Below are 18,521 nucleotides of genomic sequence, written 5' to 3' on the forward strand. Positions count from 1 at the left end.
ATTCACCGGCGACCGAGTATTTACGAGTAACTTACTTAATTTAACGTTTCGTAAAGGCTGTTTCAATCGATCACGTTCTTCATACGGCACCACGTCTTTTTCATCTAACATTTGATCAACCGATGACTTATCTTTGCAATAAAAGATAGTCACCCACGCTGTATTACTCCTGAAGTACTTTAAAACGGCATTGTATTTTTATGTGAGAAGCCAGCACGAGTGCAAGTTATGTCTACCGCTGAAGGCCATTTTGCTCTAGGCACACTTATTGCTTCCTTTAGATTTCTTGCGGTATTTAATAATCTGACCCGAGGCGCATTCGTCGATAATAAATAAAGTATTTACGCCATCGAAGATTTTCTGGTCTAAATTAATTGCTTTGTTAAGCTCCAACTTTTCTCGATCCAAGTCGCATAAATAAACGCCTTCGTCTGTGTAGATCCATAGCCGCTCTAGGTAATTTTTATTTTTAAATAACGTGGGGCAAATTATTATAATAGTCTCAAATGTGAATCGATACTCAGTCTCTAAAAGATCCAAAATGCAATTTGTCTTTCCACTGCCCGTGTCACCCATTATTAATAAGATATTGTGTTTTATTTGAATCATTACAGCATTTATACAAAAAGGTATTTCATTAAAGTGCTTGCCATTTATTTTAAAGTAAGTTTATTTTTAAAAATGGAAGGAAAGGAAAGGAAGAAAAGAACTAAGAATTTTAAAAGTTGTTTTACAGCCCGAAAGGCTATTGGAAAGGAGAAAGTGCGGTCCATCATTTACACCAAAAGACCGGTGCAGACAAGACAAGTATTAAAAACTGGCTAAAAAAGCAGGCTATTTGGCAAATTTAATTACCCTCCCAACCAACGACTTTACAATCAGAATCAGTCAAACCAAACAAAGCGCATCAATTAGATATGTTATACTTGCCTCAACTGTAAAACCTTTAAATATGCCTTAACGGTAGTAGACGTGGGTTCTAGGTATAAAGAGGCTGAATCGTTGACCAGTAAAACCACCGATCAAACGTTAGAAGCCGTGAAACAAATTTATAAAAGATCACTTCTGACTTGGCCACAGTCGTGAAATCGTTAAACGAGAAAAAGACTAGGTTAATAGACAAAGAGCCCGCAGAAGCCGTCAAATTAGAAACTAATCCCGTCTGGTCCGTAGACGTTAATCAAGAAGAGAAGCGCACCAGCCAGTTTCAACGAGTCAATGGCAGGCAGGTAAAAATGGGGCCCACTTTGTACCATCTGTTACTTTGTACTATCTGTTAAACGGGTCAAATAGAAGTTTTTTTTAAAACTTAACTGCGCAAAAACCGAATTGAGGGCCTTTTCTTTATCTTTAAAGTCTGAGTTATACACCCAATGATAAATGAACGAATCGCGTTGTTCTTTCACTCGTTTCACTCGCTTGCTTAAAGGACGAAATTCTGGTACCAGCAGACAGACAGACAGGCATGCCGTGAACTGCTATGCATACCCTGTATGTACATGGACATGAACGCAGACTCGCACTAATACAAGACAGCACCATGCATGCCACGAGGCATCTCCGTGCGCCGTGTGCAACCACACTCGGCGAATCGCCAAAACCTCTCCTTTTCATTTCGCTTTCCATGGGCCGTTCCACATCATAAAACTTTGCAACCCAAATGAAAATAACGATGAAAGATCAAAGACGTGCACGTACCTTGTTCTCTGACAAAGAACGGACATTTTAGTCTCGAAAAACTACGTTGTACTTTTCAAAATGTAACTTTACCGTCTGTGAATGGATCGTCATGGAACACTGGTGAAGGGAACTTTCGGATCTATTCGGAAAATGCCACGAACACAGTTAAACCAATCAGAATGCCCGGATCATTTTCGGAAAATTCTGTCCCGAAAACGAGTTCGTGCGAAGAGCCACGGAGAATGATGCCAGCGTGTGCTGACCTTCCAGACTGTTCCGGAACACGAACGCGAAAGACGCGTAAGTTTTACCATAAAACCAAAACCACTTAGAGTTTAGCAAACAAAATTCCAGGAACGTACGAAAGAAACACATAGAGGAAACTTGTCAAAATTTCAAAACAATCTGTTTAGAGCTTTAATTTTTTTATTTTTTGCAAACACTGCATGTAAAATGCGCTGATGTCATTTTCATTTATTCTGCAGGGAATTACCTCGATGCAGTTTGTTCGTGGACTTCGCGTTATAATACTGCCTGGAAGCCATCATGAATTATTTAGTAAAGCATCATAATGACAATAAATGGCGGGCCGCGCTATAGCCTCATTAACTTGACCACGCATAGACTAATACGACGGAGTACGCAAACTTCTCGACCCTTAGCCACAGACGGCTTTCCGCATAAATCCACGTCAGTCCCGTCGCCCGTCGCGTCATGCTGTCGTGCGTCGCGTCGTGCGTCGTGTCGTGCATTGCGTCGCCTGAACCACGACGCGACGCGTCGTGTGCTGTCGAGCTTTGCTTCATGGTGTTTATAGAGGGCGCCTTTACTGTTTTCTTTCATTTCCTTCCCCCGGCCTGTGCTTGCACAGTACATGCCATAGGTATCAGGCCACGATTCTGTTGTTCTTTTTCATGGATTCTTTCTAACTTTGTGTTTTCATTAAGAGTGATTTGTTGAAGAAAACTCTTTTCCTTTTTTTAAATCAAATGTAATCAGAAAGACCTTCGCGACAAATCGGCATTGTCTCCAGGAAATATATAACATCATCGTTAGTCACAACAACGTTTTAGCTTTTCCTGATTTTTATTGTAAATCCATTCTAAGATACAATACATCTATCATTATTACGTGCTTGCAAAAATGTAACATGCAGATCTGATGAGAAATTAAGCGCGAGGCCAAACAGAGAGGAAGAAGAGACACCGTCACAATGGTTGTAGGATCTGCAGTGTTTTACTAAGAAACACGCCGGCGGACTAATATCATTGAAAGTGTGGTGCTGATGAAGTTAACGAGAAGACTAAACTGAAGGAAGACTGAATATTCTGAGCGTAATAATATAGTGCAGGCTGGATGGTAACTACCTAAATCCGTGTTCAAACTTGCGGTAGTACAATTGTAGACAAGTTGTGAGGAGGAGTGGGAGAACTACTTGGAAACTGCTGGCAAGGACCACAGAAAAATATTTATAAGGTTACAAATCTACCACGAATGGGAACTTCATCAACGGTCTTAAAAAGAAATTGGACGGACATTTGAACAAGGATAAGCCGGGTAAATTAAAAAGTGACAAATTCTGGACTTACACTTGTTATGTGAGAGCACCTACATACACAGATTTTCTTTTTGCTCGTTTTCATTCTTTTCAATAAAATATGACTGAAATTAATCCCAATTAATGAATCGATGAGATAAAAACAATGAAAAATCAACACCAAAGAGCAAATAGCATGTACTTTGCAAAAAGATGAAAGAAAACAGGGGGTAGCTGTTTTCTTCAAATCGATCAAAGGAGTTAATGTACTCGTATGGGTAAATGCCTTTCTCTAAAAGTAAGTCTGTATTGTTTGGAAATCTTTCATAGAGCAGGTTAAAATCATCTGGAGAACAGTTTTTAACCAATCGATCGAGTGAAGCTGCCATGAAATGAAACCAGTCGAGGAATCTAAGTTGGTCAAATGAGAAGGATATATAATTATCGGTGTTTTGGGCGATAACGTTGATTTTAGTACCATTGAACACACGAGCTCCTTGCATAATTAGATGCTCATCGTATTTCTCCAAGTTGTGAAGCACTACTGGAATGGGTGTTTGCTTGGGTACGACTCATAGTTTGCAATGAGCATGTGCTGGGCCCCTGTACTTACCCGTGATGTGGCAGTGATCGCGGACTTTGCGAAATTTATTGATGGGCTTCTCGCAGCTCACGCAGTTGTAGTCTGTGAAGCTACGGTCATTTTTGAAACTAAAAGCTGCTTTTTGGTCTTTAGTTTTTGGCTTATCTGGGATGGGACATTTACACTGCAAGTCTCTCGCTGGATATATCGATTTTTCACAGATCCAGCAGTTGTTACATTTGTTGCACCCCCGGTGACTCGGGATGCAATCACGACTCCAGAAGTTGAAAACTGTAATAAAACAGATCAGGCAAACACTGTATGAGCTTTGGTATGGAGTCAATGTTACTCTCTCAAAGCATGAAGTCAGAATGACTCAGAGAACCGTTTACAACTTGTAGCATCTACCAAGTATTCTAAAAACATAAATTATTCTTCACCAAGCACAATTTCTTACTGCAATGAAAAATATCATCGGATTCACTCAATCCTTGCATATCAAACAGTGGCAATAAATGATGAAACACTTTACAGAAACCCTAAAATTGATTCCAGTATCTATAAAAAGAATGTCGGCTCCTTAAGACATCAGTCTCAATAATCAAAGATCGATTCTGGATGCAGTCTACCTATGAGTCACTCAACGGTCTTCATGCATGAGCGGTTTTCTCATTCTCTTCTCAGAGTGTATGCCACTATAGGAAATGCCTGTCTTTACATCAGCTGATAATGCTGACCAAAGTTTATTTTTGTAATTTTCAAACTTGAGAATGTGTTGAACCTTTACAGGTACATGTAATTCAACTTTGCAAGGCGCTGTGTCCATTCCTTGGCAATCTTCTTGGTGTTTGCCGAGTCTTTTTTCTGTTTGAAGGTGGGTAGGCAATTATATCACCAATAAGATTTACCATTGTGATTGCTGACGTCGCCCATCAACCGAGAAAAACTTGTAATCCAGCAATAATGGGCTATTTCACCTCGGTTAAAATAAAGTAAATTGATGGGCTCGCCTATGTGTTTAGTCTTTCCCAGTGTAACTGAATACGTTAATTGCTAAGTTGTTTTGTGATTCGATGTGTGGAATCTGTGAAATTGGTGTGGGAAAGTCCATGTTTGTGCAATTTAAACTGTCGTCTGTCGTGTACGTCAAAGTTTTTTCCTCGTGTTTTTTATAATCTGGATTGATTTCGAGTTGACTTTTGGCTTTGTCAGAATATAAACCTAACATAGCTCTTAACGTCCAGTGAATGCACTCCGAGTCATTTCTGTTTTGAACGTTAATGATCGCTTTTTTGTTTATCAGTTCTTTGAGACGTAAAATGTAAGTCGCTCCTACTGGGTTATACCGCACCACGTTGATGTAAAATGCAACAACTTTGTCAAATGCCCAGCCAGATCCTCATTGTTTGTGAGCTTTGACATCTTCCAATTGTTTTGCTATTTGTTGCTTTAACATGTTTTTGACTTCTGGTTTAGAAATCACCGTGTTATTTTTACTCGTAAACGTGAAAACACCTATTTTGGTTTCAACTCCACATTTTTCCATTTTAAACTGGACTTTTATCGCTGTTTGCAACTTGTAGGCTAAGAGCCTATCTCTTTAAACTCAGTCAACGCTTTATCTTCGATATAATTTTTGTAAAAATCTAAAAAGTGAGCCAAGTCATGGGCAATTTCTGTAGTTACCTTTAAATTGTCTTATTCTTTGGATGTTTATCTCTGCGATAGCTTCCAGTTTAGTGTAAGCTTTAATTGCAGTGATGAGGTCTTTTCGTAATACGTTACCCTTTGTGCCAGTGGCTGTAACAGGTATGTCATTGTCTTGGGCTATTTTTAAAAGCTGATGATAAGACTGTCTCGTGAGATTTTTAAATTCTTGTTGGCTCGCTTGAATTGCTCGTATTAATTCAGGTTTGGTGTGTGGTTTACATTTAGCTGGTGGAGGTAATGGAATTTTATGTTGTTTGACAAATGCGGATAAAAATGATTTTTTTAAGTCGATTAAAGCCCAATAAGACAGGGCGACATTGTGATTTTGTTTGCGTATTCATATCTAATTTATATATAGGAATTGTAATTTAATCTCAATTTTTATCAAACCCCCTTTCTCCCAATTTAGGAAGAAAGGGGTTTTTCTTTTAGGTTGGGGGAAATCTGGCCCCTTTTGTGAGATGTTGTCATCAGGGGATTTATTCCCCGGGGTTGGGCGGAATCCCGAGGGTTGAGAAGAGCCCTGGAGAGATCTGGAGGGTGGGAGTTGGGATAAATCCTGCGGGGTTTAGAAGAGTTCCCGGGGTTGGGCGCAATTCGGGATTAATTATATTGTAACAAAATTAGTTTTATTTTAATTTTTGTTGTGTGCTACAGATTTCATTTTAAATTGTTATATTTTTGATGTTCATGTATATGTGTAGTTTGCTTTCCATATCAGTTGATCTGGATTTAAATGCATGACTATACCACTATGTTCAGTCCCACTAAATGGAACAGTCCAACATGCCACACCTTTCATTGTTAAGTTAATTAGCCTACTGGGGACTACTACCTTGGTTCAATGATCTTGTATTGTACAAAGATTCCTGGGACTTGGCATGCCACACTCTTATTGTTGGCATTCATTGGGCTATCCTTAAAACTGGAGTGTAAAAATTCTCACTAGGGACTTCTTTGACTGGGACGCTTAGGGGAACATCCACAACTGGGATGTTCCTGTATCTTTTCTGTATGTAAGTTTTTGTGTTTATTTCTTTAACAAAAACTTGGGATACTCCACTCCAGCCATTCCTTATATCTGGACTGCTATGCTCTTGTGCATGTGGCCAGGGTATTTTTTTCTGTTACAGGTCCATTTCTGGCGGGGAGGGCGTCGCCCGCTTTGGTTTTGAGGTAGTTTGTGTTCACATGTGTGTGATTTAAAATGGCCAACATGTGCAGGAGCATATTTAATGTCACTGCACCCTGCATGGTGCAACTGCTTGTAGTTAAGTTAATTTGTTATCTCTATAGCCATATTCCTGTGTGATTAATTACTTGATTTTGTAAACTTTTTTTTAGAAAATAAATAAGCCGCTGATAGATTTCTGCGGATTGGCAAGTTGGCCAAGCATCATACCTTTCAGTTAGTTTCTTTGATCCCACGTTTGTTATCAGGGTCCTTAAAGGATTCCGTTACAATATAACAGGTTTTGCCGTTACCCAACTTATATTAATAAGCACTGTATGCTCAGTGCTTGTCCAGTTAAGACATCTGCACTAGTAAGCAGGAGGTCTTGGGTTCGAATCCCACCCGAGTAAGCTTGTGAGGTTTTTTTCGCAAGCTCTCGGACAAGCACTGAGCTCTATTAGTAGGACAAGTTCTCATTGATCCCTTCAGTTGTAACTAGGATAAGGTCTTTCATCTGACACAGCTTTCTAATATGGCTGTGCATGCACGTGGCTGGAATCTCGCATAATCTCTTGCTCGCCTTTTCTCATAAAATTGGGATTACATTTCACACATGTAGGTTCTCATTTAATTCCTTCATTTGTTGACATCGAGGTTTCCAGAGAGCGGGATTGCAGTCTTGCCTGCGGAGTCTACCGGAGACCCACTCACACAGATAGATATCTTCAATCAATTATAGGTTTCAAGACTACACTTCTGCAGTGATCAATAATTCCTACTTTTTTAGGATTTTGCTTGTATAGTAACCTTACTTTATTTTTTCCTTCCTGTGTTGTATTTTGCAGGTTTCTTAAACTTGAGAACGATAATATTTGCTTCTATTTACTGAGTGCTGTGTTGGTTAATCACTAGTTCATTAGCGGTCATGTTCAAAGGCATTGGGTCACACAATCTCGTTTGAAAGTCTTGGTTAAAGGTCTGGTTGGTCTGGTCTATCCATTTTGTGTGTAATTTATATTCTTTTGGTTCACCATTCAAGGAATTTCTTCTATTAGTTTTTTTTAGCTGTGCAAACTGTCCAAATTTCACTAGTTCCTTTTTATGCAATTGTCAGTTCAATTTCTCTTGGCAGTCAGAATAAAATACAATTTTTTATAACTCAAGTTGAATCTCATCTTGTTTCTCTTTGTCTTTTCTAGTGAATATCCTGCGACTCAACTTCTTACCGATCCTTATTATTATCATTACTGTTATTTACTTATTCCTTTTTCTTGTCAAGGTTTTTGCGGACTATAAAATAATTTAGAAAATTCTTTGTCCATTTTAAAATAAGAAACCGACCAAGGCAGTTCCTTCAAGAACCCAAACGATCTCTCTAACCCGTTGGTCTTCTGAAGGCACGTAAAAAATGCTTAATTTGGGTTCAGGCGGCAACGTATGCAAAGCATTTGTTCCCGTCAATTCGGAATAAGCATGTAGGGCTTCATCTACATCAGTAAACTCGCGTTGACCTGCGTGTTCTTGCCTCATACGTTCGTTTAAAATATCCAAATGTGCCATTTGTTCCAAAGCCAAATCATGTCTCTTTCGTTCTTTGTCCACACGTTTTTGAGACTGCTAAATAGAAAGTTGGATCCTGTGAATGCCAGCGCATTGACTATGGCTCCTCCTACCATCATCAAAGCACTCGCCATTTTATTTTATACTCGCTTTAATTTAAAATGGGTCAGGAACTTCTTTTACAAATTCAAGAAATATTTGCAGAAATGCGAGCTGAAACATTTCATAAAAGAAATCAAATGACAAACTACGAAGGGTAAAAGTAAAAGGTAACAATGGGACATCATTCTGGGAGCTTTGTGTCTTTGTTCCCAACATTATTTCAACATTTCAGACCAGGCACGAATAATGCTATCGTGAAAATTGCTGAGAAAATGATATTTTAAAATATGTGATTCTGCGAAATATTTTGAATTAGATATGAGACGGGTTAGTCTTTCCAATGATTACAAAACCCCAAAATTGACCTTCACTTCAGTATGACTTTGAACCCTGAAAATAGGAAAGCGTGGGATGCGACTTTACTCTCATTTTGTTGTGACAGGTCACATAAGTGTAGATTCTTCATAGATGCTGTTATTTGCCAACTACATGTAAAGCAGTGACTTGGTTTTATTTGACAGTCCAATATCATTAAAAGAACAAGGAAATGAATTTTTCGTAGAATCACTTTTTGTGTATCTCTGTACTCTTCCATGTATGAACACTGTTTGACATCTTTTTTGAGTTTCGTGAACTGAACGGTGCACTTTTCAAGCATTAAAAATTGACCAAGTATTTCTGGACAAGTGAGAGCGCTTTTGCTCTGATGTAAATCCAGGAAGTCACGGTCAAGGTTGCTTGTTTTCATGTTCAAATTGTGAATCCCAAATGTGCTGTCTGGGAACATTTCTGTGAAAAGGATTTTTGCTGGATTATCGCCATATGCTTACACAGCAATAAATTGCCAAAGAAAATAAAATCTGCCATTGCAATGGTAAAAAAAATCTAGAAATTTTCTGTGCACAAATCAGTGCAACACTGAAATTCAGTGCCTTGACGACATCATAGGTTTGCTCATGAATATGCAAATAGCATTAGCATAAAACAAAAATGCATCAAAATGTGGGTAGAAATTGCACAACAAAAATTTAAAATCAGCTAAATTGAAACCCAAAGAAGAACTTCAAGGGTTTTAGTACAATTTTTAAAAAATAATTTTATTTCCTGGTTCCTTTAAGGTTTATTTGTTGGTCATTCTTATTTTTATTTTCATCTTATACATTTCGAACTCAACTGATCTGACGTAAACTGCCGATGTTGTTTCATTAAAGGAGTTTGGAAACATTTAAAGTGTGTGACACAGGCTAAATCTTATAAAAACTGTTCAAAATCTAAAGGGTGCCTATATATAAGAACTAACCCGAGGAGGTTTCAGCTCAGTGCATAGTGCATGGGAAAGTGTACGAACTTTTGGGGTTTTTTTGTGTGTGTGCATAATAATGAGTGTAAATGTCCTGTAACGTAAACAGGATGGGTGGAGCGCAGCACTCTGTGTAGGTACATGTTCAGGTAGTAAGCTCTGTGGTTTGCTTGCATTCAAGGCGAGCGCGTGACTGGGCGGAGCTTTTTTTTTGTGGGGTTTCTGCTAGTTCTGCGAAGCTGTATAGACGTGGTGTATATGGTGCTCTCGTTGTGGCGCGTTTGTGTACGCCTCTAATGGCAATTTTAAAAATGCATCTTTATACACATTGTTCATTCTTCCATTTTTTTTTTTCAACATGACAGCTTGCCAGAGAGGAGAATTCACCGGGAGTTTAATCCCATAACTATCTGCAAGCCAAGCATATTTTTTCAACTATTTTTCATCGGTCACTTTTTGGATAACTGCAAATGATGGACTGTGTTTCTAAATATAACGTTCCTGATCTGAAAAAAAAATCAGCAGTGATTGATTGATCAGTAGAGATTTATAATGTATCAAAGCTGTAATTGTTTGATCACTGGGTATTAAACTGCTGTTAATGATGGCAATTCCCAAACTCTGAAACTCAGGATGCTGATTGTGGCAAGGAGAATTTGCAGATCAGGATTGTTTGTTAAGGTCTGCAAATGACGGGGCATTTTTTTCCTTTCCATCATCAGCGGGTTGATGTAGAGTTGACCCCCAATATCATGCGATTATTCCATTGACCGTACTTGGTAACCGTTGCCCTCAACAAACAACTTGTGGGCACACTGTTCTCACAGCTCTGGGTTTTTGTGCTAGCAGAACTTGAAACAGTGTGTGTTACATTGGCTCTGCGATATGTGGTTAAAGAGCAACCCCAACGGTGGAAGAAAATAAGAAAAAATCTGGCAGTAGTATGTTTACTTGGATTCCAATAAAGATATGTATGCCACATAAACCCAGATTCAACAATATTTTTGGTTTAATAAAAATCACTTTTGAGACCCGTTTCTGCCGAGTGGTATGGCTAGCTTTTGTGAAAGGAACGTGTTTTCATCGCTCATTTACATCTCATGTATATGGCTTTTCCCGGATTTTGTTGACTTAGCACCGTGGAAATGGTTCTCCGGCTGGTGCATGTATGCACTGAGCAGGCGTGGTCATGGCAATGCACATAATTACACGTAGCATAGTAACATCGGTGTTGTCACAGTTATACACTGTCCCAAGCACGAGGCACGGAGCCTTACCGTTTTGAACCTATCGTGCCACTGGGATGCCAAGGGGATGCCGATCAGGCCGACTATGGGGCCACCGCTTGTGAAAGAGGTAGTGAGGAGACCAAGATCATTTGATAAATAAAGCTTGGTAAGTTCATAGTGAAGGACCGATGTTTTCAATTTTTTTTTTTTTTGGTTATTTTTTTTCTGAAAAAGTGTCAGGCTAGGCTGGCAGCTCGGGCGTGCAGGTCTTTGTATGAAAACATATCCAAGAAACCAGGTCCTGCGAGGTCATGACGTTTTATGTTTCCACAGTAGTTCGTAATCAAAAAAGCATTTCTGCGTGGCGCCACCCAAGGTATAAATGTGGAGAGTTTAGGAAAAACCCACAGAATTGGTCCATATATTTATTGCATTATTACTTTTTATTATAATTCATAGTGCCACTTTACCAGTACATATATAACTTATTACTTAGATATTACATGAGTATATTAAACTGTCTTCCCCATTTTTTCATCACCATTGGGGTTGCTCCTTAAAGCGTTAGGCCGTGCTTGACAAAAGACTAATAACAGATTTCTAAGTTGCTATGGTAAGTTAGTTTGAATATACTGAAATAAAATATGTTGAAAATAAGTTTGTTTTGTAAGTAGGCCTAATATAACTGTATTTGTCATTATGTTTTAATTCTGTTCAATATCTTTAGGTTGGTCACATAGGCTAAGCCATCAATGCCAATCATAGTGTTAAAAGGAAGTCTAAGACTGGCGGTGGTAGCCTGGATCGACAGATTTTGTACACTGTCAACCAATTCTATATCAGCACAAGAGTGACATGACACACACGTACCTGTATGTTTTTGCGTTCATTGTCATTTAGCAGATATTGAAATCTACAATAGGATCAACTTGAGGCGCCCTTGTATGCCATCGGCTCAACCATGTTTAAATGTATTCAAGTGAACACTACTGACCCACTTAGTGACAAGAGCCTCCAATGTCCCGCAGTGATAAATTATTTGAAGCTGCAATTTATTTTGCCTCAAATTGATTATAAATGAATAAATTATTATTATTATTATTATAAATTAACATTAATTCTGGGAAACGTCTGTAGGTCATGCTTTTCATGAGTGTCATAGTAAGAATTAAAAACAAAGAAACTTCCACCTAAATCAAAGTTACCATGACCTTATAATCATGCCTTCTAACAACTAGCAACTAATACAGTATATGAATTATGTGCTTTAATGTAACCTCGTGATGCTTGTAACTTCTAAGCCTAAGCCTAATTGTAGGATGAGGACACACCAGTTTCAATGCTGTAATTGAAGTTAGTCTTGTTTTGTGTGACTTACACATGAAAAATAATCTTACCCAACACAATTCTGAATCCACTTTCGCGTTTCATGTGTGCTTAAAATGCCTCGGCTAATATGCTTAAAAAGACAGTTTAAACATTTGCCAATTATCATTTAAGTTGGTATTCAAATATGTTTGTAGTAACTTTTGTTTACATTGTTAAATGACAGCTCCATCACGTTGAATTTGCACTTACCCCCTGCTTTTCATTATGGACCACCTTCATACACAAATCACAACTTAAAAGTTTACAGGCATGTTTTCTTAAACTAAGCTTCATTGCTTCTTTTTAATATTTTAAAACCGATAGCTTTTGGGTCACAGATTTTGAGTCTTTTAGTTTACATACAAACCAAAAAAAAAAAATTACCTATCCCCCAGGTCTGAATTAACCGGCTGAAAACTCCTTTTTAAATTTTAAGTAATCTGTTTTCAGTAATAACTATTTCCTGTGTTTGTAGTAAAGTGGGAAATACATGTAATCGTCTTTGGAATTTGGGCAATGCAGTATGCGTAGCCAGATGGTCTGTGGTATGTGAAAATTACAAAATAGGGGACATTTATATAGATGATTAATTTCAGACCCAGCAAGATGGCCAAAGTTTGATACAATACTTACAGCTTTACTCACTGGTTTAGAATCCAACACAAAGATAGTAGTGTCAGTATACACTGAAATACGTAAATTGGATGTTTCCATCCATGTAATTTCATTTAAACTTATGTCTTGGTTGCTTTTTATCCTATCAGCTAGTGCGCTGGGAACAAGTTAAATTATGAGGTCCGAGGGAGGACATCCTTACCTAAGGCCTCATATGAAAGTGAAAAGACCAGGAATGTTGTTAATAACAGTTCTCTGTAGATTTCAGTACATTCTTCCGTTGAATAAAACCATCTCCAAAGTTGAACTTTCAAAGTGTTGCTAACAAAGAATTTCATTTGATTGTGTCAACTTTTTTGGTAGTATCCATAAAGAGGATAGCAGCATTTTTTTGGTTGTATTGTGAATACAGTGGATAACAAAGATTAATATTATGTTGTCTCCAATAAATGTTTCCTTTGATGTATCCAGATAAGATTGTATTGTAATTGTATTACCGGGCCTAACAGACTGATGAATTAGTAGGGTTTTTGCAACTATTAAATAATCAGTGTTGAGTAGACTGATCGGTCATTAGTTTTTCAAATATGCATTTTTAGCAGCAATATAATTGCACTTTTCTGTGGGATAGACAACTGTCCTTTGTTTTAACTTTTATTCATGGACTCTGCATAAACTTTTTCAAGGTGGTTCCAAAAGTTTTCGAAAACTCAACTGTAAAAGCATCTATACCTAGACTTTGGTTGGGTTTTAAACTACCCAAAGCTTTTTCTTATTCTGCTTTTGTGATTATTTCCCTACATTTCCCCTATTGCTCATAGTGCAGTATGTGCTCAAACTTTATATATTCCAGGTGCTCTACCCAGCTTATGTCAGCAGAATTAGAAAAATACAAACTTGTGTTAACAAAAAATCGTGTTCCATATTTGCCTTTTGTCTTTCCTAATAGTCATTTCATGGTGTTTCCTGCATTTTGTTTTTCTTAACCTAGAATACCATGCTACATTTTTCACCATCCTTTTCCCTTTTTTTAAATTTAACCTTTAGTCCCTGATTTTATGTGACGTGTTATGTAGTTTGGACATTTCAATTTGTTTGTTACACTGATAACTTAAGTTAATCAATCTTTCAAGAACTAATTGTTTGACTTTGATTTCCAGTTTTGGTTTTGTTTTGAGTATAACAAAATCCCTAATTTCCATTTTGCAAAACTCTGAACAAAGTCATTCAGCCCTGTTTACTCTTTTTAGCCTTAGTGATAACTTTCCCAAATGGGATTCATGACATTGATTAACGTCTTTTCATTTGTGAAGGAATTATTAAATGTCCAATATCCTGGTCTTAGTATTTGTTACACAAAGAAACTGCTAGATGATCTGTCTTAAGTACTGGTTGAATATTGGCTGAGACAATGATAACAGCCAGTTGACCTAAAATAAGTAAACTATTCTCTTTTTGTATCCAGAGACCATTTTAGAGCATAACTAGTCCTAAACAAGATGGGATTGTCGGCTAGGGTTGCATTAAAACAAACTCACCCTGAAGTGCAAGTGCACACCAAAACCTGTTTATGTCCAATCCTCAACCTAATCAATACTTGTACTTTCCAAAAGTGAACCATGTCTCTTTGTAGTCAAGTGGAGTAGTAACTCAACTGGCTAACGCCAGCTTAAATGTAAGCTTACCCTTAAAAAAATCTACAAAAATAATACTGAAGGGTACCTTATGTTTACATTACAATTCATGTCGCTGTCTCATGAGCCATTGAAAACTTTGTATAATGTCTAAAGATTCTGAACGTCAATGGCCTAAAATGAATATGAATAATTTAAACAAGAAGAAATGATGTCAATTTAATTACTTTTACTACCGGTACTATTAAATTCAAATAAATTATATATTTTTTATTCTCTCATATGTTACAGGATCCTTATGGTGAAAGAAGAGGAAAGTTCCAGTATAACACTTTAAAATTGAGTTTGGAGAAGATTAAACAACGATTGGAAGCAGAAGAGGCTATAAACAAAGCATCGGATGCAGACTCCAGTGGTACTTCTGACAATGAGATGGACACATCAACACCTTGTTCTGTCAGATGAAGTATCTTAATCATTTATCTCTGTTGGGAAGTGTTACCTAAATTGTCTGTGATGAATGGAGTAACCGGCTTAGAAGACATGCTGGAACCAGTTTATTCTCATGACTGTTGCATGAATACCAGTACATATTCTTACCATATTAGACTGTCTTTTCAATTTCTATTGTAGCAGGGGAAAAAATGGACTGTTCTGATACAGAAGTACCAGTCCTAACTCGGCCAGGATGGACCAACTGAAGTGGGGAGTGGAAAGAGTTGGCCCCACTTTGAATTACCTAGAGAAGCAGATATGTATTAATTAACCCCATACAACTTCAACAGAAACAGTATATGATAATATATGACTTCTGCTAATGCACACATACATGTACTTGGCTTTCTGCATATACTTTGAAAGAGTCATCTATGTTGCATCCTATGGAATAACTGGGGTGAAATTTATGGGCTGTGAGCACCTGGGATGCAAGTATTGTATCGTGGGGTTGCTAAAAGCAAATAAACTGTGGTTTGTATACAGTTGTTCAAGATTTTAAATCAGGGGTAGGGGAGGGCGGAGGGATGGACATTTGCATGGAAACTTGTCTCTGCCCTTCTCCACCGTCGGCCATAGCCCTGAAAATAGTGTCGATCACTATGTTCATGTCAACTCCCTTGTTTAAAAACATGACTTGTAGGTGATCAAGCATCCCACCAAACAACATCAGCCAAGCATCACTGTTTCTGAATGGTAAAATCAAATCAAATCCCTGATCATAACCGATTTAGAAGTTTACAGTACCAACTTTAGAAATACAAATTTAAAAATAGCATAGTTGTATGCAGTGTCAAAAGTGGACAACCCCATTTTCTCATGTTCTGCTTGTAGATTTTGGACTTTGCGTAAAGCATTTTCAAAAAACGCAATTTTCCACTTGGAGAAATTTGGATTTTACTCTAACAACTCTCGTGGCACGTCAAAAGTCGACAGCTAAAAACTTCAAAATCCCACTGGTAAAAGTATTGTCATGCTCTAAAAGTGGACAACCCATTTTCTTATTTTCTGATGGTAGGAATTTACGTAAAGCAATTTCAAGAACTCGCTTTTCTGCCAGCAAAAAATTAGATTTTACTTCAAGAAGTCTTCGTAACGCGTCAAAAGTAGACAGCTAAAAAGTTCTAACTTCTGCTAGCAAATTTATTCGATGCTCCTAAAGAGAAAGACTTGAATGATAAGTATTAAATTAAATCTTTGATGTCATATCAGTGACCGACTGGTGTACTGGCTGAAAGATTTATTTTTGTCGTGGATATTCTTTTTGTGATTGGAATTATTGGCTGAATACGTGTTTTGGAATTTGTGGGGTGTTGAAATTAATTCAGCAAGTTCAAGTTGCATTTTAATGTTTACCGTATTTACTTTCTTTATTTTCCCCTTTTTGAAACCTGTGGTTCACTTGATTAAACAGCACTTAGCTTCTCTTAACACAACTTTTTTCAATTCAGACCTTTTTTCGTTCAACGTTTCAGTTTTTAACTTGTCCACTTCAGGACCACCCGCTGTCGTCAATAAGTAAAACTCAAATTTCTGCTAGCAGAAAATTGGGTTTTATGAAAAGGGATGGTGTAACTTCAAAAACCCTAAAATCTACCAGCAGAAAATAAGAAAAGGGGTTTGTCCTCTTTGGGAGCATCAAATGAAATTTGCTAGTGGAAGTTTAAAGTTTTAGTTCTTCACTTTTGACACGCTACAAAGACCTCTTTAAGTAAATTTCCAATTGAGTTTTGGAAAATGCTTAACGCAAATTCCCCAAACCCAAAAATCTACTAGCAAAACATGAGAAAATGGGGTTGTCCACTTTTGGAGCATGACAGCATTTTTGACAGTGGGAATTTGAAGTTTTTAGTTGTCCACTTTTGATGCTCCATACTGTGACACTATTTTAGCAACAGCTTAAAAAATGCAAATGATTTACCGAACTTGTTTGCGGGCACTTAAAACATCTGTGAACAGTAGCAAATCAGATACATGACAATTCCCAAATGCCAATTTTTAAAAAAATTCAGTAGATATAGTCTTGTGATTGGTCGGATCCTTCCAACACTGAAACAATGCTTGCAATAACATGGTATCCCAAACTAGCTTGACTTTAAGAAAAACAACAAATTACAGTTAGCGCTATTTTTGCAGGTGTTGCTTTGCCTTTCCCACGAAACCCACTGGTGGAGTTGCATCCCGTTAAACAATGCAGCCCAATCAGCATTTCTGTTCTGTCAAGACCCTTGCTCACTTGAGAGATGTTTATGGTGCGTAATTTTTCCCCCTGCCTGTCTGCAACAGCAACGGTGACCCCATGGATCTGCTGAGGTGTCGGTGTCGGGGCTTTTGATGAAGATGTGATGTATATCATTACTAGAAGAGATCCTTGAGATGTACGAACAGTGGAGAAGTAAGCGAGTATCAGCTAAATCCCTGTGTTTAAAAAAAGATTTGGTAGCATTGGATATTATTACATTATTAGGGCCGACACAGGACGGACTTCAATAATAAAGGCCTATCATTATCAAGGCAAAAAAAATTAGGAAAGAGTTCCATATACGAAGTTCACTTGACATCCTATTTACAAACAAATTATGTTTTCACAAAAAAAATAACGTTTTCATTGAAAATCTTTTTCTGACCTGTAATTGATTTCTATGGATTGATTAATAAAGAGGAAACTGAATGGATTTTGTAGGCCTATATGGAACTTTTTCCAAATTTTAAAAGGCATTCACTTGGAACCGTGCAAAATGTATAATTTACGTTGTGGTTGTACTGTAGCCTACCCTGCATAAGAATACAAGTTGCAGCCAGAGTGGTCATGATCATGGTGGTCAATGATATGGAATTCCATATCTACCGTCACCCGTCGTCTTTTGCTTTTTGTTGTGTCCCAATTCTGCCATTTACCAGTTCCAAACATGCCATTTTCCGTCTACCATCGTCCGTCATGCGTCGCCTGTCGTGCGTTGTCCATCAAATGGGTTGCATCGCACCTGAAAAAGCCGGGGTTTAACAAATGACAATGTGATGATTCCATTCACTTCTAAGGACCTTTTCCTAATGGGCGAGATTTGAACCCGATCGGACATGTACTTCAGGAGATATAGGGCCTTAAAGAGTGCACCTTTAATGTCACACGACTTGTCTCCTGATGATGTTATCAATAGGTAAGGTCAATATTCCTCAGGAGCACTCCCTTTTCAAGATATTTGCAAGATTTGAACACAATTGGATATGCACTTCAGGCGATATACTACTTTAAATGAGGCACCTTTAATGTCACGTGACTCGTCTCCTGATGGTTATTGTCATCACGTGAGGTCAATTTTCGTTTGTGAACCTTCCCTTCCTATCTATCTGCAAGATTTCAACCCAATAAGACATGTACAATACGATATATAATACAAAACATTATAGTTACTGTGGAAAAGGCAAGAGATAAGATATCTTAAACATTTGTCCCTTATTTGGCGTTCCATACAAAGCGATCTGCTATCGGCAGCTTGTGGTCGGCATTTTGCCAAGTCCCGAGTATATGCCCTA

The 18,521-nt window shown here is 37.8% G+C and overlaps 1 protein-coding gene across 8 annotated transcripts in view; it reads left to right on the forward strand.

Annotated features, from left to right (window-relative positions):
* The window catches only part of ube2z (ubiquitin conjugating enzyme E2 Z), a 71,884-nt gene extending 56,564 nt beyond the window's left edge, over positions 1–15,320 (forward strand). For all 8 annotated transcript variants that reach the window (XM_022252500.2, XM_022252501.2, XM_087140299.1 and 5 more), the window contains one exon: positions 14,784–15,320. In XM_022252500.2, coding sequence (XP_022108192.1) covers positions 14,784–14,957 — 174 coding nt within the window. In that variant the 3' untranslated portion in view covers positions 14,958–15,320. The remainder of the gene's footprint in view (positions 1–14,783) is intronic.
* The last annotated feature ends 3,201 nt before the right edge of the window (positions 15,321–18,521 follow it).

Source organism: Acanthaster planci, linkage group LG08, assembly GCF_054643075.1.
Source record: "Acanthaster planci isolate LZ-2023a linkage group LG08, COTS_SCS, whole genome shotgun sequence".
NCBI classification, from domain to species: domain Eukaryota; kingdom Metazoa; phylum Echinodermata; class Asteroidea; order Valvatida; family Acanthasteridae; genus Acanthaster; species Acanthaster planci.